This window comes from Maniola jurtina, chromosome 8 (genome assembly GCF_905333055.1).
Source record: "Maniola jurtina chromosome 8, ilManJurt1.1, whole genome shotgun sequence".
Classification (NCBI taxonomy): domain Eukaryota; kingdom Metazoa; phylum Arthropoda; class Insecta; order Lepidoptera; family Nymphalidae; genus Maniola; species Maniola jurtina.
In genome coordinates, this window is record NC_060036.1 from 10834864 (window position 1) to 10862514 (window position 27651).

A 27651-nucleotide genomic window follows, 5' to 3' on the forward strand; every position below is an offset into this window, starting at 1 on the left:
TGTCTTTCTGTCTGTCTGTCTGTCCGTCCGTCGTATATGTCAAGAAAACCTACATATATTGGCCGTTGACCTAGAATCATGAAAGGCAGGTAGGTATTATAACACAAGTAAAGGAAAAAATCTGAAAATCGTGAATATGTGGTCATTTTACAGAAAAAAAAAATTAAAATGTATTCATGAACAAAACAATTAGTATTTTCAATTTTCATAGTAAGATAACTATACCAAGCGGGGTATCATAATATATGAAAGGGACACCTTGTACATTCTAAAACGGGTTTTATTTATTTTTATACATAAAAGTTTATCGTTCATAAATACCCGAGTACAGAACTCGTAATAATCATACTCATAATTCGTATTCAATTCGTTAATTCGTAAAAATACGATACAGTTATCTCCCGCGTACGTACGTTTTGTATGGCGGCCACTTTAAATCGTACTTATTTTTACGAAAACGAATACGAATGAGTGCACAAACGCCCTAAAACAGTAAATAAACATGGTATTTATAGTTTACAACACTTCAAAAACCTACACGGAAGTGGTATTAGTTTCAAAGCCGGTCGGAATCAACGTCTGTGACTACACACGCCCTTTCCGTAATTATACTCTGACATGTGGCATCGATTATTTATATTTATACAGACCAGCGGCAACACGGAGCTGCAGAATTGAAATAAAGACGCCTAGTGAACTAAGGCTGAAATCTATAGACCGCACTTCGACTTTGCTTAGGTACACCTTTATATAGGTATTAGGTACCCAGCCTATATAAAGGTAAATGGTAAATGGCTATAAAGGTATCCGGTACAGGCTACTTAATATTAATGATGAATGAAACTCTCGATATTTAAGTATCAACCTTGTTTATTTATTTTAAAAATATTTATTAGCATTTTGAATTAAAAACGGGCAATTCGTTTAATTAATAATAATTATATAATTGTTGTAAAAAATTTCTTAAAACTTATCGAAGTCGAAGCAAAACTGTGAGAGCACTGTAAGAAGTTTTCACTATCTGAAAATAAATGAATCAAAAGTTAGGTTTCCATTTCATATGAAAGTCAAAGTGTGTCGTACCTATACGTATTGTATATCTGTATGTTTGTATATCTGTTACCTTTTCACGGCGTATCTGCTTAAATCGATTTTGGCTAAAGGTGCCAATGAGATTGTTTGAATCTTGGAGAGAGACGTAATGCTTTTAAAAATAAATGTTTTTTCTTTTTTTCTTGCTTTCTAATGTTATTCTTTATTTACCCCGAAAATCAAGGAGTTCTATGGGATTATGTCCTTCACCGGGATGCAAACTATCTCTATACCGCATTTCGTCAAAATGTCTTGGCTGAAAATGAGCGTTGTATGCTCTTGTGTTTATACAAGGAATACAGCATTATGCTGAGCTGGAACCTTTTTTTGGGTTGTGCCACACATGACATATTTTATTTCGGTGCTCCTTCTGCTTGAGGCATTTTTGCTTCAATGTTCAAGTGGGGGAAGCGTCAGGATAACCAACCCTTAGTTATAACATGTGATGTGTGGCGCAATTTCTAAAATAATCATTTTTCTTTCTTACTGTAGCATACGCCTCTAAGGTAAGGTCGTACATTCCTCCAGCAGAAAGGCGCACGGGTTTGTTCGCGCGCGCCAATATTAGCAGGATGGACGTCCTGACCCCCGGCACTGTTACTATACCATTTTCCCAACCTGAGCAATACACAGCTTCGCCGATCCCTTCACTCTGAAATGTTAAAATGGCTTTTGATTTATTTAATCTACGGAAATTATCAAATTTTCACTGCACAGCTTAACATCTACCTACTACCACAGAATAAAGAAAGGCACAGTAGTCCGAGACGCCTTTGATCTAATCGTAAATGACGACCACGACGACCAGAACATAGGGCCCGTTCAACTACTTAGGCCAGTTCGGGTCCCGCACTTAACGCACGATTTCTCTGTCTAGGCCGCTTAGTTAAAGCTCTGTAAGTATGTAATAATGTCATATCCTTACTCTGTGCTCTCTACCATCTACGTTCTACTTTCATCATTATTTTCATCTTGATCAAGCCATCGCAGACCCACTGCTGAGCACAGATCTCCTCTCAGAGAGTTAGGCCATAGGCCACGCAATCAACAAACTTGGTTACATATTAGTTTCATGGAATCCGGAGCTTTAATCTAGTTAACCTATAGTTCATATTATCTAAGAACCAAATCTGTCTTGTATAAATTATGATTTAAAACGTGGACTCCTAGCTGTTGAAATGAATGTATGAAAAAACAAACCTGAGTTTTTATTTCCTCACACCATCTGCATATGACATATTGGACGAACATGTTGTAGCCCAAAAAAAACAAACTCATAAACCATTTAGTCAAATTTACGTTCACTGCCTGAAAATTTAACATTGTTTGAAAAAGCCAATATTTATAGTACAAGTATATATTATGTAAATTATTCAAAATTCAAGTCATTCATAAAAGTATGAACCTTAACAAAATTAAAGGAACATTTTAAATTACATTATAGCTCATTTTGTAACTGTCAATAATAAAAATAAGAGATTTACAAATCTGAATGAATATTAATATGTTCCAAGTTCCAACTAAAACAGCTGTGATCTCTGAGTTAGGTATAACTTTTCACCGCTGTATTTTTTTCAAAAAAGAAAGACTAATACCATGGAAGTAGGAAAGAACTCTTCATAATAAATAAGGTCAAGTGCGAGTCGCACTCGTACACGAATCCATACCAACGTTGTTATAGCAACGGTACGGAATAAGTAAGAATAGTAAGAAATACAAATTCTGTGAAAACAGTTCTCTGCCTATTATAGTTCATGACTCATGAGATACAGCCCGCAGACAGACAGACGAACGGTCAGACGGACAGACGGACGATCAGATGGACAGCGGAGGCTTAGTAGGATACTATGGTCCCTTTGTAAAAACATTACATCATTTTTTGACACTCAGAAAGTGTACAATAGTACCCAATTTGAATAAATGACTTTGATTTTGACTTGAAAACTTGAAAATGTATGGCTACGATCGTCTTATGTCGCGTCACGACACCACAATCACACAACGCACTAATGTGTTCACATCGTAGTTTTGCCAGGGAGTGATTTATGTAGTAAAATCCTTACAGTAGCGACTTGAAAACCAATAGAACAAAATAACACCGTGCTGCAAACCAGCTGCGCTAACATAGGCGAGCTCATCACGTCGCGGAGTCTGAGTGTATTGCTGGAAAACAGACAAATTAGTATCAGTCCGACGAACCGTTCCGTGCCATTGTTCAAGAAATAACACTTTTTAATTTTGTTTAATGTTCATTGCGGCTATTCTTAAATTTTTATCATTTGCTGTTATAACTTTAATAGAAATTCACATAAAAATCGGCGAGGGTATAGAATTGTAGATTATCCGTAAACTTTTTCTTCTGTTTTACATGATGGTGATTTTATTCTATTTTGCGTTTTCTCGTCACCACCTACCTACTGCTTTCCATTACTGCTTTAGTTTTAACCTGACGGAGAACGTCGTTCAAAAATTTCAAAGTGTTGTGACTGTCTTTTGAAAACAAAAGGCACTTGCAAAAAAAAATAGGGCCTATAAAACGAAAAAAACTGATTTTTTATTATGTTTCTAGCGTTAAAATTGGGCATACCAGTTGCATCCTATTTCAAGCAAAATTCCACGTTATGTGGTGGAACCACTATCTGAATCTCACTTTTGGCGCAGTTTTTTTTGAAACAATATATGGTCTGTACCTGTCTAGCCAAATGCAGACACTCACTTTAAAATAAAAACGTGCTGATCTACCAAATCTCCAAATCGTTGTATGTATTCTCTTCTGAATTTTTGGTTGAAATTGACATTGTTTGGGTTCATGACTTCATCTAAGTAAAAAAAGTGAACTTTACACTAAACCAACTAAAAGCTTATTTTATAACTAGTAACTATTCCATCAATATATTTATTTTGAACTATTAGTGCTATTAATAGATTTTGCCCGCGACTTCGTTTGCCATGATTTAGATTTTTTATAGAGACTTTGTTTATTTCCAGAGTATAAAGTAGCCAAGATCACTCATTGCATAGTTCTCGCATTTTTTTTTTGATAATTAGTAAAGACAGACAAAAAAACGGTGTTTGGGTTTTGGTAGCGTCAAAGACAGACATACACTTTTATTTATTTAGTACTAAAGTAAAGAATATTACCTTTCATAACCAATTTACATTCTACCGAAATATTCCTAAAACAATCATTCAGCACAGCAAACTGACAGAGCAAGTGCATCAAATGTGATTGCATGATGAGATCAGTCGACATCACAAAAAACGCTATGTAAAAAAAATTTATCAGGATTGCAATGTATGTGAACGGGTACCGCGTCGGTGTTTGGTATTCAAAGGGTAGTTTGACATCCACCACAAGATTGTATTCCAAGTCATCCACTAGAGGGTATATAAACCTGAGTCAATGGAGAATATCGGTTATATACTATCAGTATTTAGATCACAATATACATCACAACAGTTTTTATTTCCCTTCAATACATGCAGTAATCGTGTCGAAGTCGGTTAAAAATCCAAATAACCTAAGTCCTAAACAAACCGCTATGATTGCCTTTAAATGTAGTATTTTATTTCTATTTATTAAACTTATGCAATGTAAATAAAACATATATTATTATTGAAGAATATAAAAATACAACCATTGCGATTTTAAATGTGGCCCAGAAATTTAATCACCCCAAAAGAGCTTAGTAGCTTAGGAGCACAAGGCAAGCGAAGCGAGCCGTGGTTTTTGAATTTTTCAGGTCCGGCAACTGCAGTTCCTTATGAACTAGTGCTCTTATCATCATCATATCTTACAGGGTCAAACTCAAAAGTCTACTTCTAAGTTCTATGTCAGAAGCTTTCTCTATTCAGAAGTCATCATCTCATTGAACTGGTGCGTAAAAGATAATTTTACTAGAAACATATTTAAAACGGCATGGTTACCACTTACCATGAAATAAGGGTACTGGTTCCTAAGAGCAAGAGAAGTTTTAAAGATGCTTCGTTCCTCTTTTGCCAAACGTCCAGTATCTTTTTCCTTTCATTTGTGCCAAGGTCGAAATTTCGCGACTCCATTGACGATGCGAGATTTTTGAAAACATCTTTATTTTTTCTCTAAAATAACGGATGATACAGAAGTTTATATAATAAAACAGCAATTGAAATTAAGATAAATAATTCAGGAATAAAAATTAAATTAAAAATTTAAATAACCCCCGACACATAAACCTCTAAAAAGTAAAAAAATAATAGGTAAATATGTATGGGCCCTTTAAGAATAGTATAAATAGTAAAGTTTTATCCAAGCGCTCGTTGCGCCAGGGGACCGCTACCTATGATAAACTATGAAAGTCATCTGTTGTAGAAAGAATAGTCTTTAGCGGTCCCCCGACGCAACGAACGCTTGGATAAAAACTTTACTATTTATACTATTCTTAAAGGGCCCATACATATTTACCTATTATTTTTTTACTTTTTAGAGGTTTATGTGTCGGGGGTTATTTAAATTTTTAATTTAATTTTTATTTCATGCTTTTTAAACTTTATTCATAAATTACCGTTTATTTGTGCCATTCTAAAACCCAATTTCTATAATAATATAAATCCAATAAGGCAGCTAATATCTCTTCAAAAGTAACATCAATGTTATGTTAATCATACGTTCCATGAAATATTTTTGACCGAACATAAATCAAGAATTATCTGAATGACTCACATAGTTTAACACGACCAAAACGAAATATCTGTTTCTAACATGTCGTTGCTTTAAAAATGTACCCATTTTACGTAGTCGTATAATAGTTCGCTTTTCAAGATATACCTACGATTAAATTGAAATCGACTTTCACCCGATGAAATAAGGAATAAAGTGGCTCGTATTTCATTTTGTTTGTTATTGCATGTCAAATTTTTATTTGACATAACTTTCAAAAACCGGTCAAGTGCGAGTCTGCCTCACACATGAAGAGTTCCGTACAAGTTTTTTTTTTATGTAATGACAATTCAGTTGTCGGATTTTTCTCTTTACTTGGGCCACAGAAGTAGAGTGCTTGGGCTATTAGATATTGCTACCTGCCTTTCATGATTCTACGTAAACGGGAAGTACCCAATTTATAAATTTTGATTCTCTTGAAAGATGACACACAGACAGACAACGAAGTGGTGAAGGAAAACACCGTCAGGAAACCTGCATGCTTGAGAGTTGGCCATAATGCTCCCTCAAAGGTGCGTGAGGTCTGCCAATACGTGCTTGGCCAGTGTGGTAGCTTCTCATTCTGAGAGGAGACTTGAGCTCAGTAGTGAGCCGGCGATAGGTTGATCCTGATGATGATGAATTTTAAACGTATTTTGTCAAAGTAAATAAGCTGAGTTCAAGCAGACGAAATATAAAGAAGGTGCGCCTAATGCATCATCCAAACCTGCGCGACAAAGCGACTACGATGCGGGAACCTCAGCCGCGCGGAGGGTCATCGCCTCCTACGATATTTAATGGTGCCATGCACACCTACGCGACTACAACAGTCGAGGCTACATCTTTTTTTTTCTACAGATACCTACTGAACCCTAAAAATAGTTTGACTATGGTTTGGGTTTGGGTTGATTGTTCGTGGCCTTTGGTTGACTGTTGGATATTATAATTGAATTGATGTTTTCTCGTTTAACTGTGATTATAATATTTTATAAATTAGAAACTCCGCGCCTACGATCCAAAGTATCGGAGTTTTCTAAAACATTATTTTCAAATAAATAATTATGTATCTAGGCAACGTCCATCTTGACAACTTGACATTTGCCAATTGACATAATATTATGAACCTCTGTTACAATAGTGAAAGATCCCAGGGCCACCAGCCGTGTCACGTATTTTCTGACGAACGAAATGTGGACGATTGAGTAGTGTTACTATGTACTAAGAACGCATGCCTACAGACCTGCTAGCTTGCTTAGACGGCCAATTTTCAGGTATCAGGTAATCAAGGTACATAAAAACATTACTTACCTCACGTAAATTCTCCAATTTTTTTAATTTTTAGCAGATTTTTTTTAATATTAATAATTAATTGACATAAGTAAACTATAAGAGAGTGAGAGAGAAGTCAATATATCCTAATACATGTCTTACTGAGTCTCATGCGCGTAGATAATGATGCCCTCGCGTTCAAACCCACAGAGGCGTTAAAATTGAATTTAGGGGATGATTGGCCCTCTGGATCGGTCGGTCTTCTTGTAAAAGGTTTTAAAATAGTTGTCTGGTGGACATATATAAAAATGGAGCGTCAGAATTTACGTGCAGTTAAGTTATTACTTATTTTGGGAGCTTTAAAGCGTCTGCAAAGCAATACGGCCGACGCGGGAAGTGTCTGGGAGTATTGGCGACATATTTTTAAGGATATTGCCTAAAATATACGTAAAAATCAGTTTGGAGAATTTACGTGAGGTAAGTAATGGTTTTATGTACCTTGATTATCAGATACCTGAAAATTGGCCGTCTAAGCAAGCTAGCACGTAGGCTAGGCTTGCTTTCTTAGTACTTACTAACACTACTCAATCGTACATATTTCCTGTGTCAGAAAATACGTAACCTCTGGTGGTCCTGGGATAAAAGTAATAAGAAAACCAGAAAAGAGCTGATAACTTCCAAACGGCTGAACCAATTTTTTTGGATTATAGCTAAGAACACTCTCGATCAAGCCACCTTTCAAACAAAAAAAACTAAATTAAAATCGGTTCATTCGTTTAGGCGCTACGAGGCCACAGACAGATACACAGATACACAGATACACAGATACACAGATACACAGATACACACGTCAAACTTATAACACCCCTCTTTTTGGGTCGGGGGTTAAAAATGAGGAATATGACGCAAGGAGGGTACATGACTGTATATTATGATATTAATCATGATAAGTTTATCCATACTAATCCATACTAATTTAAACTATGGGATGACCTCCGACCCGCTGGACCGACGACCTTAAGAGGATAGCGAGTGGATGAGGATGGCGGAGGATCGTGTGTGGTGGCGCGATCTCGGGAAGACCTATGTCCAGTAGTGGACGCTAACAGGCTGATTGATTGATTGATCGATTGATTGATCGATTGATTGAATCATACTATCCATACTAATATTATAAATGCCTGCTAGCCTATCTGCTAGCTTTTCACGGCCCAACAGTTTAACCGATTTTGATGAAAGGTGCAGAGTCGGATTACATCTCGGGGACGGATATAGGCTACTTTTTATCCCGAAGATCAAAGATTTCTTACGGGATTCTTAAAGACTCATCCATTTATCCGATTTATATGAAATTTGGTACAGGGGTAGTTTGCGTCCCGGAAATTGACATAGGGAATTTTTATCCCGGAAAAGCAAAGAGTTCCCACGGGATTTAAAAAAACCTGAACCCACGTGGACATAGTTGCGGGCATCATCTAGTAAGATATTATAATTACCATGATCTTGTATTTGTAGTAGGCGACACATTGAATAAGTATAGAGTTCGTGCTATTTATTAGCACTTCGATATTCAAAGACACAGTAAACAACTTCCACAGTTCGCAAAACACCAATAACACCATCGATGTCTTCAGTGTTGTACTGTATATCAAATAAGGAATTCCACGCTCCGAAGCTGAGATACCTGCAGTGAATATAGAGGGCTAAATCCATACTTTCATACTAATATTATAAATGCAAAAGTGTGTCCGTCTGTCTGTTTGCTACCTTTTCACGGCCCAACAGTTTAACCGATTCTGACGGGTACAGGGTTAGCTTATATCCTGAGAACAGACACAGGCTACTTTTTATCCCGCAAAATCAGAGTTTCCACGGGATTCCTAAAAACTCACCCGCTTAACCGATTTGTATGTTTGCTACCGAGGTAGCTTGCGTCCCTGTAATTGACATAGGCATTTTATCCCGGAAAATCAAACAGTTCCCACGGGATCTCTAAAAACCTAAATCTACGCGGACGGAATCGCGGACATCCTCTAGTTATTACTAAGTACCTACTCTAATATAGTTATTATGTTTTGTATGGCTGTATTTACGTTTCTACTTGAAGCTAGGAATGGAATATCCATCGAGGATTCAATAAAATAATAAATTTTAAAATTAACTTATCTAAAATCTAATTATAATCTATCGTGTTAATATTAAGACTGTAAATTTTATATATTTGCGCTCTTTATAATATTAGTATCATAATCTCTGTTAAGTGTTAGGATATACTGTTCCTACCCTGTACAATATTGAAACATGCTATTGAATATTACAATTTAACTGAAATGACACCCTATATTTTCCTACCTGTAAAGTAAATAACTCTATACACAGACTCGAAAAAATATATTTCGAGTTTTCCACTCGCCAACTGTATAGCGTTTGTATTTGTTAGTTTATTCCATAAATACTTTAGGATTCTCATGTTGTCTGAATAAAATTTGGTACGTTACCAACGTTGCATTGCAATAATATACTGACAAATCTAAAGTTTACTGGACAAAATCCGAGTTTAAATAATAGACCTTGACGCGTTTCCATGCTTGCTCCAAATCTCGTGCGATAAAACGTTAGAAGGTGTACCATAATTATTTACAATACATACACTTAGTTTAACATACATAATATTATTAAAACTCAATTATAATTTTTATGTTTACTTTTTCTTACACTTCAAGGAATGTATACTAAGCTGATTTCCTCTATACAATTGTTAATTTTATAACTTTTACATAGTTTTAGAGAAATCTAGAATCACAGATATTAGTTTTTAGAATGTGTCTGCAAAATTTTATGGATTTTGGTTGCTTAGTATTCAAATGAGAATCTAACTACGATTGTATGGAATAAGTTTATATCGAAAATGATTCGAATTCATATATCTTTGGCTAACGCGGACTGTGGGCTATGAAGGAATGACCAATTAAATTAATTGCCTAATTATGCTCTTCTCTTACATTTGAAAAAAAAGTTTTTCTTTCGTTAACGCAAGTCTAATGGAAACTTCGGTTGAAATCACTGAAACTACAATTAAATTTCAATTTCGATTATTCATTCAAGACCCTTAATCCATTTGGTCATCGCATGATCGCACAAATGAATAGTAATTAATTCTTGTTAGGTACTTAAAATAATTATACTATGGGATATGTTGCAGTCCTTTTATTGTAAAATTAAAATTTGCTAGCGTTTAGAGAGCACCTAGCAACTACATAGTTAATAGATGAGAAAAGTGAAGCAAAGAATTCTCACCGCAACCTTTTAAACTTGATTCTTAGGTTGACATTAGAAACCTTTGACTGATTGAATAAGCACAAGGCACACGGCAGAGTCGAGGTGTGGCATTTTTCTTGATATAACAACTCAAACTAAAAGCTTTAGTAACTTTAGCTTTTACAGGCAGCTACTATTGGCGATGTGGTCGCTATCACTTACTATGAGCCTCATAAGAAAGCTCAGAGTCACTCAGAAGCTATGCTTGGAGACTCTCTACGTGATCAAATTAGAAATGAATAAATCCGTAGAAGAGTCAGAGTAAACGACATAGCTCAACGGGTTGGGTTCTGTACTTGGTACTGCCACTTCAACATCGCATGGAAAACCTGTTATACGTTGTGGTCCCAAGGGCTGGAACGGTGACCTCGCACCAGAAAGCGTAGTAGACCCTGCAGTATAGGTAGTTTAGGTACGTATACTATCTTGTACTTTGGACGTATGACATCAAACCAGTCTCACAGAGCCGCTGGATTCAAGCTGTTCAGGTACCCTGGCGTGCGGAAATCTCTCCAGCAGTGGACCTCAATCGGTTGACGATGATAATGATAATGATGAAATCCGCGTACTTTAGTAGACATGTTGGAAATTAAAATACATGGGCTTATTTGTCAACTAGCCGATGCCCGCGACTTCACCCGCGTGCATTTAGATTTTTTGAAATCCCGTGGGAACTCTTTGATTTTCCGGGATAAAAAGTAGCCTATGTGCTAATCCAGGATATTATCTATCTCCATTCCAAATTTTAGCCAAATCCTTCCAGTAGTTTTTGCGTGAAGGAGTAACAAACATACACACACACACACACACACACACACACACACACACACACACATACAAACTTTCGCCTTTATAATATTAAGTGTGAAGTGTGATTACATTGTATTCGACAAAAAAGCAGTCACGATTTGCAGTCCATTTTAGTCATGATTAGTAATGCTATCATACTATGACACTCATGCATAAACATTTGTAGCTCATTAGGAAACTAGCTCTGCCTATTTTGGTTAAACGAAACAAAAAATCGTTGTATTATGGCCTGACATAAAATTATACCTATTTAGCGATATTATGTTTTTTCAGTATCTGCATTCTGCTCCACTAAATTGTAGTTTGGGAAAAGTATTTTCAAATGGGACTGGGGATTAAAGACTTTTAACAAAGAGGGTATGTGATTGTAGCGGGGTGGAAGGAAAAGGTGTCCACGGTGCGTTCCATTTTTAACCGACTTCAAAAAAGAGGAGGTGCTCAATTATGTTTGTTTGTTGGTATATTTTTATTGTATGTTTGTTACGCGATCACTCCGCCAATTATGAATTGATTTCGATACTTCTTTTTTGTTTAGAAGGTCATATTTTAGATTCCTAGGATTTAGGTCCTATTTAAATTCGGTGAAGATCTGATGAAGATGGAGAACAGAACTCCTCAATGGATGAGAGTCTCGAGATCAGTGTAATAGCTTATTAAACAGTAGATTTATAATTATAGGTATAGCATATTTTAATTCATGAGGCTACTAAAAATAGTAAAATAAAAAAAACCGACTTCCGAATATAATATGTATTATATAATTAATGTAGTTCTGTAATAGTAATAGTTTTTGGAATTGATTACCATTCTTGCGTTTGTGACCGTTTATGACTTTTGCGGTTTTCATGTCACTTTTTTTGTGGTGCGATGATGCTCTTTCAGTGATCCTTGGGTTTGTGTTGTCAGCAAACACAGAACCTCCTTGAAAACACCGTTGCGATGTAACTATCACAGCTGTGTCTCGTACAATATTATAATGTTTCAACAATATATTATATTTTAATATATTATAATGTTACAATATTATAATGCCCTATCATTTATCACGGAAACTCTTATGATATTCTAGTTATACTTATTGATGTTGCTTAAAAACAGAATGTTGAAAAATCAAGAATAGAAGTAAAACAAATAAAAATATGCACTAAAATTATGCGCATGTAATTAATATGTTCTGTAAATTGCAGCATCGCGATATTAAAATCGACAGCGCGACGCTTCTTGTATTTTATTCCATAGAGCGCCATATATCTTGTAAGCGTCTCGCTTCCGCGCCCAGGGCGCTTGCTATGTCAAGTCTCTCACAGACCCTTTAGTCTCGTGCTATTGGCGTCATGCAGTTTCTTGCTTCTTGTATTACAATCGTACAGCGTGCAATCCACGTGACATCCTGTTGTGCAGTAACCATCGCGACGTGTTGCGATTGCTTATAGTGCGTCTTTCAGGCATTTTGATATTTTGTTAGTTTTTATCCGACTAGGCAAAACCAAAAGGATGGGTTATGATTTAAGCAGTCTATGTATTTCTAAATATGACTTTCCTTTATTAGGTAGCTATTTATTCGTGTTGTAGTCTTCGTAAGACAGTGATAGCAGAGTAAGAAGTCTTTACTAACTGAAACAAAAAATATTTATTTTTCGTACCTAGCAGTAAAAACAAAAAGATAAGAAGTAGATATAGAAGCATTCATCTTTACAAGAGATCTCTACCCTGACAGTAGGAGTTAACGGGAGAAGAATAGGTACAATAATTTTTTTTACATGAAGGTAGATTTTAGCTTATTTTGTATAACTGGCATAAGTAGATCACTTTGTTTGTGCCAAGAACAAGCTTAAGTATGCTTGTGTAGGTTACAGCTCGGTTAGGACTTGCCCTTACAGTGGTATACGAAGCTAGAGACAGATCAAACAAGCCGCCGGCTGTGAGAACAAGTGGCTTGCGAGCCCGACTGGCTATGATGAGCAGATTCAAACGCACTCCTGGAATGGTGGCGAGCCCTTGCTCCCAGCCTGAACAATACACCGATTTACCTATGTTTTCACTCTGAAAATACAAGTCAGTATGTAGTTGTAAGAAACAGAAACCTCTATAGCTGTACGCGACAGGTTGAAATAGCAGTTGGGGAGGGAACGCCCCGCACACCCGCACAGCCCTCCGCGTTAACCCGATGCGGGCGAGCGCGGGTGATGTGCGGGAGTGCGGAGGTCCCCCCGCCTCATACCCCAATTGCCATCTTAACCTGTCGCGGACTATAGGTAGATATGTTATCAAAAGCGTTTTATTAGATTGATTTGATCATAGATAAATATATTAACGAAAATGGTAACTGATTTTTCAATTCTCTACATTAATTTTTTTTTTTCATTACAAGTTTGCTCTTAACTGTGATCTCACCTGGTGGCAAGTGATGAAGCAATCTAAGATGGAAGTGAGCTGAGTTGGAAGGGGTATGACCTCCTTATCGGTTTTTACACGGCATCGTACCGGACCGCTAAATCCCTAGGCGGCAAGGTTTTGCCGGTTTTCAACTGCCCGATTGAGTCGTTTGGCAGTAGTTCAGCTAGTTCACCATTATTAAGTTGTGGGCACATTTTTGGCTCAATTACAAGGATTTTGAATTTCAGACTTTGCATACCGACGTAAGATTTTATTTAAACCAACCTGTAATTTGATTTCATCGCACCATTTGCAAAATATAAACAGTTCGAACAGATTGTACATAAGATACAAAAGGCTCATGAAAAATTTCACTTTGTTGGAACCAGCAGTCTGCAATGAAAATAAAAACGTACAGAACTACAGAAGAAGTAAAATGTTAAGAATCACTTTCAGATGGACTGACAAAGTTGCACCATACGGGTTCCATTTTTACCATTTTGGTACGGAAGCTTGGTTTTCGTATAGCTGCAAGGGACCATAGATCTTATTATTTGATATTAATTTCAACTTGATACATTCACGCGTTCCTGACAAAAAGGGTTCGTGACAGACAGATGGACAACGAATTGATCCTAAAAGAGTTCTTTTTTCATTACGAGGTACGGAACCCTAAAAAATAACTCACAGTAGCTTGATAACCAACAAAACATATAAGCATAGCACTCGCTGCCATCTGACCAAGCATAGCACCACCCAGGGAATGCTTTAAATCCGTCGTGTTCCTGGAAGTAGGTATAGAAAATTTAAGTCTCAACTTAAACTCTTAATGAACAATTCCAATTCTAGAGAAAGGAAGTACCGCACTTTAAAATGAATTGGTGTTGAGCCACCAAATTGCTGAGTCGCTTTAAATAAATCTCTTTGAAAGAGTCCGTAATGACTAATTTCTTTCGGTTCATAACTGAAAATAGAATTAAATAGTTTTTAATTTCGTTAAATAGAGTATCTGCATCCTTCGCTTTTTAATATTGCTAAAAAAGGACGGAACATGAATTTTACATTTTAAGACCCTAAAGTTTAGTGTACGCTACAAATTTAAAAAATAGGCTCGCAACTGGTAGCTAAGTCACGAGATTTGACAGCTCTAAATTAAATTCATAACTGTCAAACTGTGTCTGTCCTTTTCGTATTACATTAGTAAGAAGAGGATACGCATACTCTAAAATTTAGTTACCAAAAGAATCAGTACCAATGTTCGCCTAAAAACTGAGGACTAGGTGTACTCGCAGTGATTGGGAAAGGCTTATGTATAGCAGTGGCATTTCACAGACTAAAATGATGGACAAACTTACGATTTTGGTCATCCATACAGTCGTAAATAATTCCCTTGAAGCAATCCGAAAGCACAGTGTACTGACACAGCAGATGCATTAGATGCGCCTGCATGATCAGATCGTTCACCATCACAAACAGAGATGCGTAGTTGAAAACTATCATCACTATCACATAGAATATGGGAAACCGCGTAGGGGTCTGGTACTCGAACGGAAATCGAGCTGACACCATCAGATTGTAATCTATGTCGTCAACTAGTGGATAGATATGCCTGTAAAATAAAATTTAAGCTAATTATATAGGCGAAAAGATTAAAAGGTCTGTCTTCTATTTTCTTCTATTAAAAGTTGAGCTACTGCTTCCACAGCTCTTATATCCAATATGAGTAACTTCGTTAAGATTTTGGTCCTGCGGTCAAGCTGTAAAATGATAAAAATTAAATTAAAAATTTAAAAAACCCCCGACACATAAACCTCTAAAAAGTAAAAAAATAATAGGTAAGTATGTATGGGTCCTTTAAGAATAGTATAAATAGTAAAGTTTTTATCCAAGCGCTCGTTGCGCCAGGGGACCGCTACCTATCATAAACTATGAAAGTCATCTGTTGTAGAAAGAATAGTCTTTAGCGGTCCCCCGACACAACGAACGCTTGGATAAAAACTTTACTATTTATACTATTCTTAAAGGGCCCATACATACTTACCTATTATTTTTTTACTTTTTAGAGGTTTATGTGTCGGGGGTTTTTTAAATTTTTAATTTAATTTTTATTTCACGCTTTTTAAACTTTTATTCATAAATTACCGTTTATTTGTGCCATTCTAAAACCCAATTTCTATAATAATATAAATCCAATAAGGCAGCTAATATCTCTTCAAAAGTAACATCAATGTTATGTTAATTATACGTTCCATGAAATATTTTTGACCGAACATCACTAAATCAAGAATTATCTGAATGACTCACATAGTTTAACATGACCAACACGAAATATCTTTTTCTAACATGTCGTTGCTTTAAAAATGTACACATTTTACGTAGTCGTATAATAGTTCGCTTTTCAAGATATACCTACGATTAAATTGAAATCCACTTTCACCCGATGAAATAAGGAATAAAGTGGCTTGTATTTCATTTTGTTTGTTATTGCATGTAAAATTTTTATTTGACATAACTTTCAAAAACCGGTCAAGTGCGAGTCTGCCTCACACATGAAGAGTTCCGTACAAGTTTTTTTTTATGTAATGACAATTCAGTTGTCAGATTTTTCTGTTTACTTGGGCCACAGGAGTAGAGTGCTTGGCCTATAAGATATTGCTACCTGCCTTTCATGATTCTACGTAAACGGGAAGTACCCAATTTATAAGTTTTGATTCTCTTGAAAGATGACACACAGACAGACAACGAAGTGGTGAAGGAAAACATCGTCAGGAAACCTGCATGCTTAAGAGTTGGCCATAATGCTCCCTCAAAGGTGCGTGAGGTGTGCCAATACGTGCTTGGCCAGTGTGGTAGCTTCTCATTCTGAGAGGAGACTTGTGCTCAGTAGTAAGCCGGCGATGGGTTGATCCTGATGATGATGAATTTTTAACGTATTTTGTCAAAATAAATAAGCTGAGTTCAAGCAGATAAAATATAAAGAAGGTGCGCCTAATGCATCATCCAAACCTGCGCGACAAAGCGACTACGATGCGGGAACCTCAGCCGCGCGGAGAGTCATCGCCTCCTACGATATTTAATGGTGCCATGCACACCTACGCGACTAAAACAGTCGAGGCTACATCTTTTTTTTTTCTACAGATACCTACTGAACCCTAAAAATAGTTTGACTATGGTTTGGGTTTGGGTTGATTGTTCGTGGCCTTTGGTTGACTGTTGGATATTACATATAATTGTATTGATGTTTTCTCGTTTAACTGTGATTATAATATTTTATAAATTAGAAACTCCGCGCCTACGATCCAAAGTATCGGAGTTTTCCAAAACATTATTTTCAAATAAATAATTATGTATCTAAGCAACGTCCATCTTGACAGCTTGACATTTGCCAATTGACATAATATTATGAACCTCTGTTACAATAGTGAAAGATCCCAGGGCCACCAGCCGTCACGTATTTTCTGACGAACGAAATGTGGACGATTGAGTAGTGTTAGTATGTACTAAGAACGCATGCCTACAGACCTGCTAGCTTGCTTAGACGGCCAATTTTCAGGTATCAGGTAATCAAGGTACATAAAAACATTACTTACCTCACGTGAATTCTCCAATTTTTTTAATTTTTAGCTGTTTTTTTTAAATATTAATAATTAATTGACATAAGTAAACTATAAGAGAGTGAGAGAGAAGTCAATATATCCTAATACATGTCTTACTCAGTCTCATGCGCGAAGATAATGATGCCCTCGCGCTCAAACCCACAGAGGCATTAAAATTGAATTTAGGGGATGATTGGCCCTCTGGATCGGTCTGTCTTCTTGTAAAAGGTTTTAAAATAGTTGTCTGGTGGACATATATAAAAATGGAGCATCAGAATTTACGTGCAGTTAAGTAATTACTTATTTTGGGAGCTTTAAAGCGTCTGCAAAGCAATACGGCCGACGCGGGAAGTGTCTGGGAGTATTGGCGACATATTTTTAAGGATATTGCCTAAAATATACGTAAAAATCAGTTTGGAGAATTTACGTGAGGTAAGTAATGGTTTTATGTACCTTGATTATCAGATACCTGAAAATTGGCCGTCTAAGCAAGCTAGCATGTAGGCTAGGCATGCTTTCTTAGTACTTACTAACACTACTCAATCGTACATATTTCCTGTGTCAGAAAATACGTAACCTCTGGTGGTCCTGGGATAAAAGTAATAAGAAAACCAGAAAAGAGCTGATAACTTCCAAACGGCTGAACCAATTTTTTTGGATTATAGCTAAGAACACTCTCGATCAAGCCACCTTTCAAACAAAAAAAACTAAATTAAGATCGGTCCATTCGTTTAGGCGCTACGAGGCCACAGACAGATACACAGATACACAGATACACAGATACACAGATACACAGATACACACGTCAAACTTATAACACCCCTCTTTTTGGGTCGGGGGTTAAAAATAGAGACAGGCGTTCTCTCATCCATACATATTAAAAATAGACTTGTCCTGAGTGACTGGCTGATCTATCAACGCACAGCCCAAATACTTTGGGCTAGTAAACTTAAAATTTTGACAGTAGGTTTATTTTATGACTTTCACTCACTAGGAAGGGTTTTTAGAAAAACCCCTTCAGCGGGTTAAAAATCGAATAATTTTTGGAAATTCCACTCCCAAGAACATTAAATAGGAGATGAAATTTTCTATGAAAGTCCGTCGTGTTTCAAGTTGTATCCATGAACATTGGTGATTGAACTTTGCGTTAAAAATGAAAAAATATGTGTTTCGGGAGTTTCGCAAATCCTATCTCTATATTGATTTTCAAAAATTTCACTCAAGCGAAGCCGGCACGTTTCAGTTAGTTCATGATAATTGTTTAGAAGAAGATATAGACATAAAGTAATATCTATGCGACACTCTAAAACCTGCGGTCATCCACCATTTTGTGATCCAAACTTATATTAAAACTTGGAAGCTCTCAACAACTTGGAATTTCAAATAAGCACACCAACTTGAAAAAATTCCTTGCAACTAATTACGCGTAAAGTTCGGTAGGAATTTAAAACACGCAAGTTTAGAACTGGGCCAGAAGCTTTTTAAGCACACAGAAATATAAAATAGGTCTTTGATTCACAGTATTAGATAATAGATAGGATAGACTGGTTAGCACAGAGGATTGGTAAAAGGCTTGCAATACAGACTTATAAAATCTCATCCAGTTAATCCATCTGCTTTACCAATGCGATTGACTAAAAGTATTGACGATAACCGTTCGAATTTGGTGAAGAGGTATATTTCATAAAAGTTCTAGCTCACTTACCAAGCACCCAAAGTACAAGAACCTAAAGCGAGTAGCAATTTAAGGAACCTTTCATTTCTTGATGCCCAGAACTTTACCAATTTCTTGCGTTTAGTGGTAGACGTATAGAAAAAAGGCGATTCCATTGCTGATGCCAATCTCTTGTAAATTACTCTATTTTCACGCTGCAAGATTAAAGTGTAAGATTTTATTAAAGGACATGGAAGATTCATCATCATCGCCATCGCATCCCATCGCTGGCACGATAGCTGGCAGTACTAGCACGAGTTTCCTCTCAAATTGAGAATGGTATAGGAAGGACACTGAATTGGCCAAGTGTGGATTGGTAGACTGCGCACATCTTTTGGAATATCATGGAGAACTCTTAGGCATACGTTTCTTCGCGATGTATTCCTTCACCGTTAAAGCAAGTAATATCTAATGCACATTATTTTGTAAAGTTAAGATGTGTGCCTGGGATGAAACCCCGAACCTTTGAATAAGAGCCGTAATTTTAAGCTATAGCTATGCTATAGCAATAGACCGGTACAGTATGGACGATTATTGGCTACTAAAGCCTGTGTGATCGCTTCTCATCAGTCGCTAAATGACGATGAAAAGGCTCAAGCTTCTTCTTCAGACGCTGCTGTGGCTGCTATGAGAAATCAAAGATGCTTAGGCGACAATAACCGTGTAGTGTAGCTAATTCTGTAGTACATAATTTCTATTTCTAAACTAAACTAAAATGACAGGTCTGAATCTATCGCTACCTTTTTCATAGTGCTCCCCACGGAAAAGCACTTGATTTAACCTGTCATTATATTTAGAGACTAGCTGATGCCCGCAGCTTCGCCCGCGTGGATTGGTCAGATCCTCTGCAGCATCAGGATTGAGGAGTTGGAATCCAAATTTTTTATGAAACAATGTCGCAAAGTTCCTCTATCGATTAAAAAAAAAATTACGCAAATCGGTTCAGAAATCTCAGAGATTTCGGTGTACATAGGTAGAAAAACACAACTCCCTTTTTGAAAGTCGGTTAAAAAGTAGCCTATGTTACACCCTGGTCAATCCTCTTCTTGTCTGTGAAAATCCCGTCAAAATCGGTTCAGCCGTTCCAAAGATTAGCCTTTTCAAACAGACAGACAGACAGACAGACAGACAGACAAAAATTTTAAAAACGTGTGATTCAGTTAAGGTATCGTTCAAATAACCCTATGAGCTTAATATGAGGTAGTTATTTCGAAATTACAGACAGACACTCCAATTTTATTTATTAAGTATAGATTGTGTCCAACAGAATTACCCACATTGTCGATCTAAGCTATTAAGGTGTCCACGCACTCGAACTGAACTGCAACTGAACTGCGCGTCGCGTCAGCGCCACACACGATATTCTCTCCAGCCGCGCCGCGCGGCAGTGACGTACGCGCGTCGCGGCTGGAGAGAATATCGTGCGGGGCGCTACCGCGACGCGCAGTTCCGCTGCAGTTCAGTTTGAATGCGTGGGCACCTTTAAGCTAAAAAGCTTAAAGCTTTAGTACAAAGAAGGATAATTATAATAGTGTTAGGCCCTGGTTGTAAATATACTATTTTTTTCTAGGATAATTTAACTTAGTTTTTCATTTTATAAGCTTTAAGTTTTATGAGCTTAGGTATTTTTTATATTCATTAGGTTTATTGTTACGTACGACTGTTGTTATCGGCACACGCTGTGACTACCCGTAAATTAAGTTACACGAGAGCTGTGAAATTTAAGGAATAACTTTTGTAATTTGATTGTGTAATTCTGTGGGTGGTTCTTTTAACAAATAAAAAAAAAGTTCAAGCCCAAAGTTACTTAGCACAATTACAGTAAGTAGCTACAGTATATTTATGTAATATGTTTTCATAAGTTTATTATATTATGTAAATTATTATATTTTATATATGTTCTATGTATGTACATACATAAGTTTAATATACATAAGTCCTGCGTTCTGTCTTTGTTGTTTTTATATGGACAGGTACAGCTTAGCTTATAAAGAGATAGTGCTTGACTGTCCACTTTATCTTTGCACGGCTTTGGAACAAATTAAAAAAAAATCGTATTAGATCCTCTTGGGCTATATTATACCAACCAAAAGAGATCTAGCATGGATCTTGCACAATAAATTTGATGTAAATTAAATTGAAAAAAATACTCCATAGGTTTTCAGAAGTAAATTATGTATTGATACAGTCGAACGTTATTGAGACAATATTAAAATTTTCGATTGTATAGACCGTACAATACATATTCATATTATGTAAATTTGAACTACGAGCGTGTGTATTGGGCGTATCCAAATCAGAAAAGATATGGTCCGAGGAAATTTTGACTGAACGGTTATTACAATATGGTTTCTACAGCTAAATTGTTGCGTATTTTCAGGATGGACAAAACTACAAGTTATAATTAAATAACAGATAAAACTGTTAGATATAGTCTGTTTTTTCTTAGTTTGCTTAAAATATAATCAAATCGCAGAAACTTTCTCGGAGAAACGCGCAAACGACGGTATTTATTAAAGATACAGCGTGCAGAGAGAGACGCTTGTGCAGTAATATAACATTAATAAATACGACATAGGTGATTTTACAAGATTTGTACTTATAGTAATTAGATAAGGCTAGCTTTAAGTTTTATTGTAATATTTTACTAATTATAGTAAAAAGACATCTCAGTATATCTACCGTCAACAGAAGGTTATTGAAATCATCGATTTTAGAATCGCCCCCCGAAATATTCCTGCATAGGCAATATCTCTTCTATTTAGGCTACGATCAGGCTAACGTGTCCGTGTCGGACAAAAGTCCCATAAAAATCAGGACTAAAAAAAACTTTTGTGCATTTCGGCATAATATAGGCCAGCTTTGAAAGAGATTAAATTGAAAAAAAGCAAAATGGTCTTGAAGTCCCTAGCGTGTGTTCTTCCGCAAAATCTCTCTCTGCATCGTACTTATTCCTCAATGCTGAGGGTCGTAACTCGTTTCCATCATTTGTAGGTACAAATGGTAGAAGTTCTCTTGTACAATAATAAACTTCTCAAAGTAAAGCCGCGGTTATTATATTATACTATTATACAGTTGACGAATTCCTAAAGGAGAACGTTGCATGGATACTGCCGGCTTTGCATTCGGCGTTCCACAATGCTAGCGTAATACATAGTTACAATGCTTATGTATTGATATTTACATATTGTAGCATTTTTTTAAAGAGCAACTACTGAGTTTCTTGACGGCTCTTCTCATTAGAATCTATTTTGCGAAGTGGTGGTGGCATTTCATTTCAAATAAATTCATTTCATTCAAATTCATTTCATTTCAAACAGATTCATTTCTTTTCATTCAAATTAACGTCTAGCTTTATCGAATACATATCAAGCAATACTCACCATATTTTTGTATCTGTATAGAGCGATAAAGTGCATCAGAGTAGCATTCACGTTATCAATGACGTCATCGAAGCTGCTCGATCCACTGAACAATTGCCAAGCTTCGCAACAAATCAAAAATCCAACAAGTGATTTAACAATCCCGCTGTAGATACGGTACAGTACATTGTCGTCGAGAAGTGACCATCCTGTTTAAGATTGATACAAGCTCGATTATATCGCTAGGTATACGTACCTAGTAGTAGTTGACCCACCCCGGCTTTCTACCCGACTGCGGCGAAGCCCAAAAGGAGGGTTACGTGTATATGTATGTAGGTATGCCTGTTCCCTTGTACGCTCGTAACTAATGAACGGCTCAACCGAATTCGAATAAAGAATACGTCATTAGATCCGTCTTGATGGCGCGAGACTATATTTACATGAAATTCTTGAAAAATCTAAATTGTGGATTTTATGCGGGCTAAAATAGGTATGCAGTGCAAACAGCAGTCGGGATTTTTCGATTTTTTTAAATTACTTGTTTATCATCTCAATCCCTTGCTGATTCATTCTGAAGACAGGTCTCCTAGATGAGAAGTATTTAGGCCATATTCTAGTCACGCTGGTCAAGTGCGATCGCCAGATTTAACACATTTTGGAGAACATTATGGAGGACTCTTAGCATGCAGATTCCCTCACGATGTTTTCATTTATCGTTAATGCTAGAGACATTTTTTTAAAATCTTTAACACTGTTTGAGCTTCAAAAAATATAGATAAGTGCTTACATTTCTTTTTTCGCATAAAAGTGAGTTCCAAAAATTACTTTAGACAGTTTTTTTTACCTATAATGAGATTTCTAAATACCATCTTCAGACTGGTTCCAAAAAAAGCTTTTTTGAACTAACTAATAGCGTTAAAAGATTATTCCTGACGTTCGTAGGATTACTCGTACCTGCAAAATACGTTACTCGGTAGACAGATTCAAAAAACAAAGTTTCGAACTGTCCGCTCGACTCCTCTAAAGCCTTACATTGGGTCGCCTTCCTCCACAGACGGTAGAGGAACTCCATTCTTTAAACTAATGTTTAAACTTCGAAAGCAAGCTTTGTTTCAATAAAAATAAAAATTGTTTCAATTTTCAAAGTAAGAAAACTATACCAAGTGGGGTATCATATGAAAGAACTTTACCTGTTTATTCTAAAACAGTTTTTTTTTTATGCCTTTGATTTATCGTTAAAAATGTCGGAAATATTACCCGAGAACGAAACCCTCGGTGCGCGAGTCTGACTCGCACTTGGCCGGTTTTTTACCTATAATGAAATTTCTAAATACTATCTTCAGACTGATTCCAGAAATAGCTTTTACCTGCAAAATACGTTACTCGGTAGACAGATTCAAAAAACAAAGTTTCAAACTGTCCGCTCGACTCCTCTAAAGCCTTACACTGGGTCGCCTTCCTCCACAGACGGTAGAGGAACTCCATTCTTTAAACTAATGTTTAAACTTCGAAAGCAAGCTTGGTAAATAGGTACGGGCGGCGCCTTTATTTATCTGTTAAGTTTGCACTTTGCTATTCATTGTAAAATATCGCTTTGTTTCCACTATATTTATTTTGACGGAGGAATCAAATAACTGGATACGTTTTCCAACCTTTAATTTTATTAAGTTTATTTATAGCTTAACTACCTTATCTATCTATCTAACTTAACTAACCTTCTTTCAAATTATGTGTCAGAATTTAAATAAGGTAATAACTTCTACTGACCTGTTTCTAATGAAATACATACAAGCTTTTTAAAGTAAATAACGCGACGAAATAATGATAGCCATATAACGCAGACGGAAATCACACAAAATGATCTTCTGGGTTTTTTTTAGAACTCTCAGTTAAATATACTCAAATACTAAAGGGTATTCAAGTCTATTACTAATCAGTATACTTAATTCACCTAGCTCCAAAAAGTGAATTATTAAGTCAACAAAATAGTACGTACTTCCTAGGTTAACCCATTTGAGGCCAAACAAAAACTAGAAGGGTAACCTTAGATTTTTTTTTAGTTTATTAATTATTAGCAACACAAAGATACAAAAAAATAAGAAAAAAGTCTTCATAAATATTTTTCAGGATTTTACAGGGGTGTACCCAAATTGGCACAATGGCCACTTAAGAGTAAAAATTCGTAATACAAGATTTGTCATTGATGAACTGTTTTCTTGCGTTTTTACGACCCCAACGGAGTAATTTTGGCAAATGATACAAGGAATATTCTGAGGAAGCTTTTCAGGAACGTGATCAGCGCCGTCTAGTTGTGACGATGGGCGAGCAGATTGGCTTTGGATTAATTCCTTGAGATCAATTCTGGCTAAACTTCGTCGAGATAATAATTCGATCCATGGGGTAGTCTTTATAGGCAATCGCTATAGGCATTTCATATTGTCATGTCAATCATGTAAGTGAATGAGATCCACTACTATTTTTGCCGTGAAGGCCGATTCGATACAGCAATATTGATTGGTCCATTTCGTCCACTCCATTCATGCCCTTGTTGTAGATTTGGAACAAATGTGGAGTCTTTCATACGATTTTCGTTCAGAATTCAATCGTAAGATTCTGTGTTAGTTTTCAAATAACTTGCAGTACACTTTCGCAAAACTGAAACATTCAAAATGGATTGATTTGGTCCAATACTAAGCTTTCAGTTTGTGGCGAAGATTCTAATTCGAACTCTTTTGACAGCCAACGACTCATCATTACTGCTGCTTTCAGCACCAGAAAGAGTACCTACCAACATTGTGAACAAATCTAAATAAAAAAAAAAAGAAAACTTCGGACTCACTCAGCAACTGACACATCAGCGTCCAGCCCAAACTCTTGGATCGAGAAAGCTGAAATTTTGCATAAATGTTTCTTTTATAACGTTGATGAAGAATAAGGTCGTATTTTGCAAAATTCCCACGGGAGCTAAGCCGCAAGTGGTCGCTAGTATTTCTATATTTCCAAGAACGTCATTTGGCAAGCTTGATGTAGTCTTGTTGTCATCAAACCCTACTTCTTCATCAGTAACGGTGTCAACCTTTCGTAGATTTATAGCGAAATCATACTTCAAACTGTTATCTCTATCTTCTAAAATCGAATTAATAGCTTCCTCTAACCTTCAAAGGTTGTATTTGGCACTATAATGCCTTTTCAGTTCATCTTGATAATCTGTAAAAATTGTTATATTTAGTGTTCCAGTACTATACTTGTGGCCATTGTACCCAAATTGGTACAGTAATATTTGAAGTCCTATAAAATTTTATATACTTAGTATAAGTAACTAAAAAAGCTTGCAAATATTTAGAAATTTATTGAATTTGACAAAATATAATTATTATTGATGAAATATTTTATGTGTATAAAATTATAATTATAAAACTATACATACCTCCACATGTCTCTCGATAACGAAATTTGATGGATCGTTACTAAAATAATACTGATGATAATTTTTTTATTTTATTTTATATTCAATCACTGCACTTTCAACTACTCATAAATATAATAATATATTAACTAATGTCTACACTTTTTTTATTTCACTTCAATAAGTAAGTGTTCCCAAATTGGTACGGCGGTCAAGAATGGGTTAATAGGTAATTAGGTGAATCAAGTCTACGGCACCGGTTTTTTTTCGTTACCGCAAGTCTAATGGAAACTTCGGTTGAAATCACTGAAACTGCAATTAAGTTTCAATTTCGATTATTTATTTATTCAAGGTCTCTATTGCATTTGGTCATCGCATGATCGCACAAATGAATAGTAATTAATTTCTAAATAGGTACTTAAAATAATTGTAGCTACTATGGGAAATATTGCACTCCTTTTGCATAATGATTTTAAGCTTATTTCGTGGTTTAACGAAATCCTTTTGCATAACTTGAACTTGGTAGCGTAGCGTACTATGAGAGTATCTAGTAGCTACGCTAGTAGAGAGCAATCATCCTTAGTTTTCACCACAATCTTTTAAAACTTAACTCTAAAGTGGACACTAGAGACCAGTAATCAGTAAAGCGTAATGATCGATCAAGCAAGATCGGTAGAGCTGAGGTGTGGTATTCTTCTTGATAACAACTCAAACTATTAATCACTTTTAAAAAATAAATGATTTTTTTTTTGATGATTGAATGACGTGTCTGGTCAAAATTTTGGGTTAGGATTGGTTAGAACATAAATGTTCATGCCCATCCAGCGGTCGGGCACAGTGCTGTTGGGTTAATATACCTACCTACGTAACTTAAAGTCATTTGTCGGGCCAAAATCTTAGGTTAGGTTAGATTAGAATATAAATAATAAATATAAGAAAATTGCATGAAGCCACGTACACACATGCTCGCGAACGGTTTCATACAATTTCTATGTCATACGCACATCATAGGATTCTGCGAAAAAAATCGCGCGCGTTGCGGGCATACCCTAAGACGGGCTGACGACAATGGAAACAGTCATTTCATAGAAAATATTCATTACCACTTTGAAACTAGCAATAATTACCAAACAGCAGATTAAATACGAATCTGTTTGATGTGGCCGCATTACGCTTTATCGGCGTTAGGGTATCGTAAAGCAAACGGAATAATTTAATGTTTCATTGTCACTTTACTTATTGCGCAAATGATTGCCCGCGATGGAAATTCTTGATTACCCGCATCGAGACATAATGATTTTAAACCTTACGATCAATAGATAACTAGCTGATGTCCGCGACTTCATCCGCGTGGATTTAGGTATTTCAAAATCCCGTGGGAACTTTTTGATTTTCCTGGATAAAAAGTACTAATAACAGTACTTTTAAAGTACTGGCAAAGACTGAGGGATTTATCAACGCACAACTCAATCTACTGGACGGATCGGGCTGAAAGAGATGCAGATAGCTAAATTATGACGTAGTCATCCGCGAAGAAATGATTTTTGAAAATGACGGACTATAGGTATCTACATTGATTTTGAAAGTGCCATTGGTTATTCTAGGGGTACCTATGACTATACCCCATATTTTACCAACAACCGGGTAAAAGGGTCCACGCGGACGAAGTCGCTGGACTGCTATAATAGTCGTTAGTGTGGATTAAAATGAAAGAAAAAGTATTGTTGTATGAGAAATAATTTTATTTCTATAAAGAGGAACTAAAATAAAACATCTAGAATTCAAAGGAAAAGTTCTAGCGCTACGTACAAAAGCACTGAGGAAGGTTACGGTGAACGAATGATAAATCACTTGAGACCGGACACCTTGCAACTTCTCTCACACGAAACTGGAAAATATATCAACTTCAATTTATTACTTACCTAGACTACCTGATGTTTCCGCGACTTCGTTCGCGTGGATTTAGGTTTATTTAATTCTGGATAAAAAGTACCCTATGTCACTCTCCTCCAGGTCTTTAACTATACCCATGC

The 27651-nt window shown here is 36.2% G+C and overlaps 2 protein-coding genes across 2 annotated transcripts; both read right to left on the reverse strand.

Moving 5' to 3' along the window:
- Window positions 1-970: 970 nt before the first annotated feature.
- On the reverse strand, window positions 971-9506 carry LOC123867454 (odorant receptor 13a-like). The gene is made up of 9 exons (XM_045909499.1): window positions 9389-9506; window positions 8533-8720; window positions 5027-5190; window positions 4234-4487; window positions 3809-3911; window positions 3156-3255; window positions 2293-2400; window positions 1580-1744; window positions 971-1021 (listed from the first exon to the last, which is right to left on the reverse strand). The coding sequence occupies exons 1-9, from the start codon at window positions 9504-9506 to the stop codon at window positions 971-973; spliced, it is 1251 nt and encodes a 416-aa protein (XP_045765455.1).
- Window positions 9507-12721: 3215 nt separating this feature from the next.
- Window positions 12722-23299, reverse strand: LOC123867452 (odorant receptor 65a-like). The gene is made up of 9 exons (XM_045909496.1): window positions 23167-23299; window positions 22234-22421; window positions 18842-19005; window positions 14896-15149; window positions 14408-14504; window positions 14229-14325; window positions 13826-13933; window positions 13043-13207; window positions 12722-12778 (listed from the first exon to the last, which is right to left on the reverse strand). Exons 1-9 carry the CDS (start codon window positions 23282-23284, stop codon window positions 12722-12724), a joined length of 1248 nt encoding a protein of 415 aa, XP_045765452.1. The 5' UTR covers window positions 23285-23299.
- Between the last annotated feature and the right edge of the window lie 4352 nt (window positions 23300-27651).

Coding starts and splice junctions, on each gene's coding strand:
- LOC123867454 (XM_045909499.1), bottom strand. CDS start 9,506: ATGAGAATCCTAAAGTATTTATGGAATAAACTAACAAATACAAACGCT. Junction 8,721..9,388: donor TAGAGTTATTTACTTTACAG/GTAGGAAAATAT, acceptor TATTCACTGCAG/GTATCTCAGCTTCGGAGCGT. Junction 3,256..3,808: donor CAGCACGTTTTTATTTTAAA/GTGAGTGTCTGC, acceptor TCTGTTTTCCAG/CAATACACTCAGACTCCGCG.
- LOC123867452 (XM_045909496.1), bottom strand. CDS start 23,284: ATGGAGTTCCTCTACCGTCTGTGGAGGAAGGCGACCCAATGTAAGGCT. Junction 19,006..22,233: donor TATACAGATACAAAAATATG/GTGAGTATTGCT, acceptor TTAATCTTGCAG/CGTGAAAATAGAGTAATTTA. Junction 14,505..14,895: donor CTGTATGGATGACCAAAATC/GTAAGTTTGTCC, acceptor TTCTATTTTCAG/TTATGAACCGAAAGAAATTA.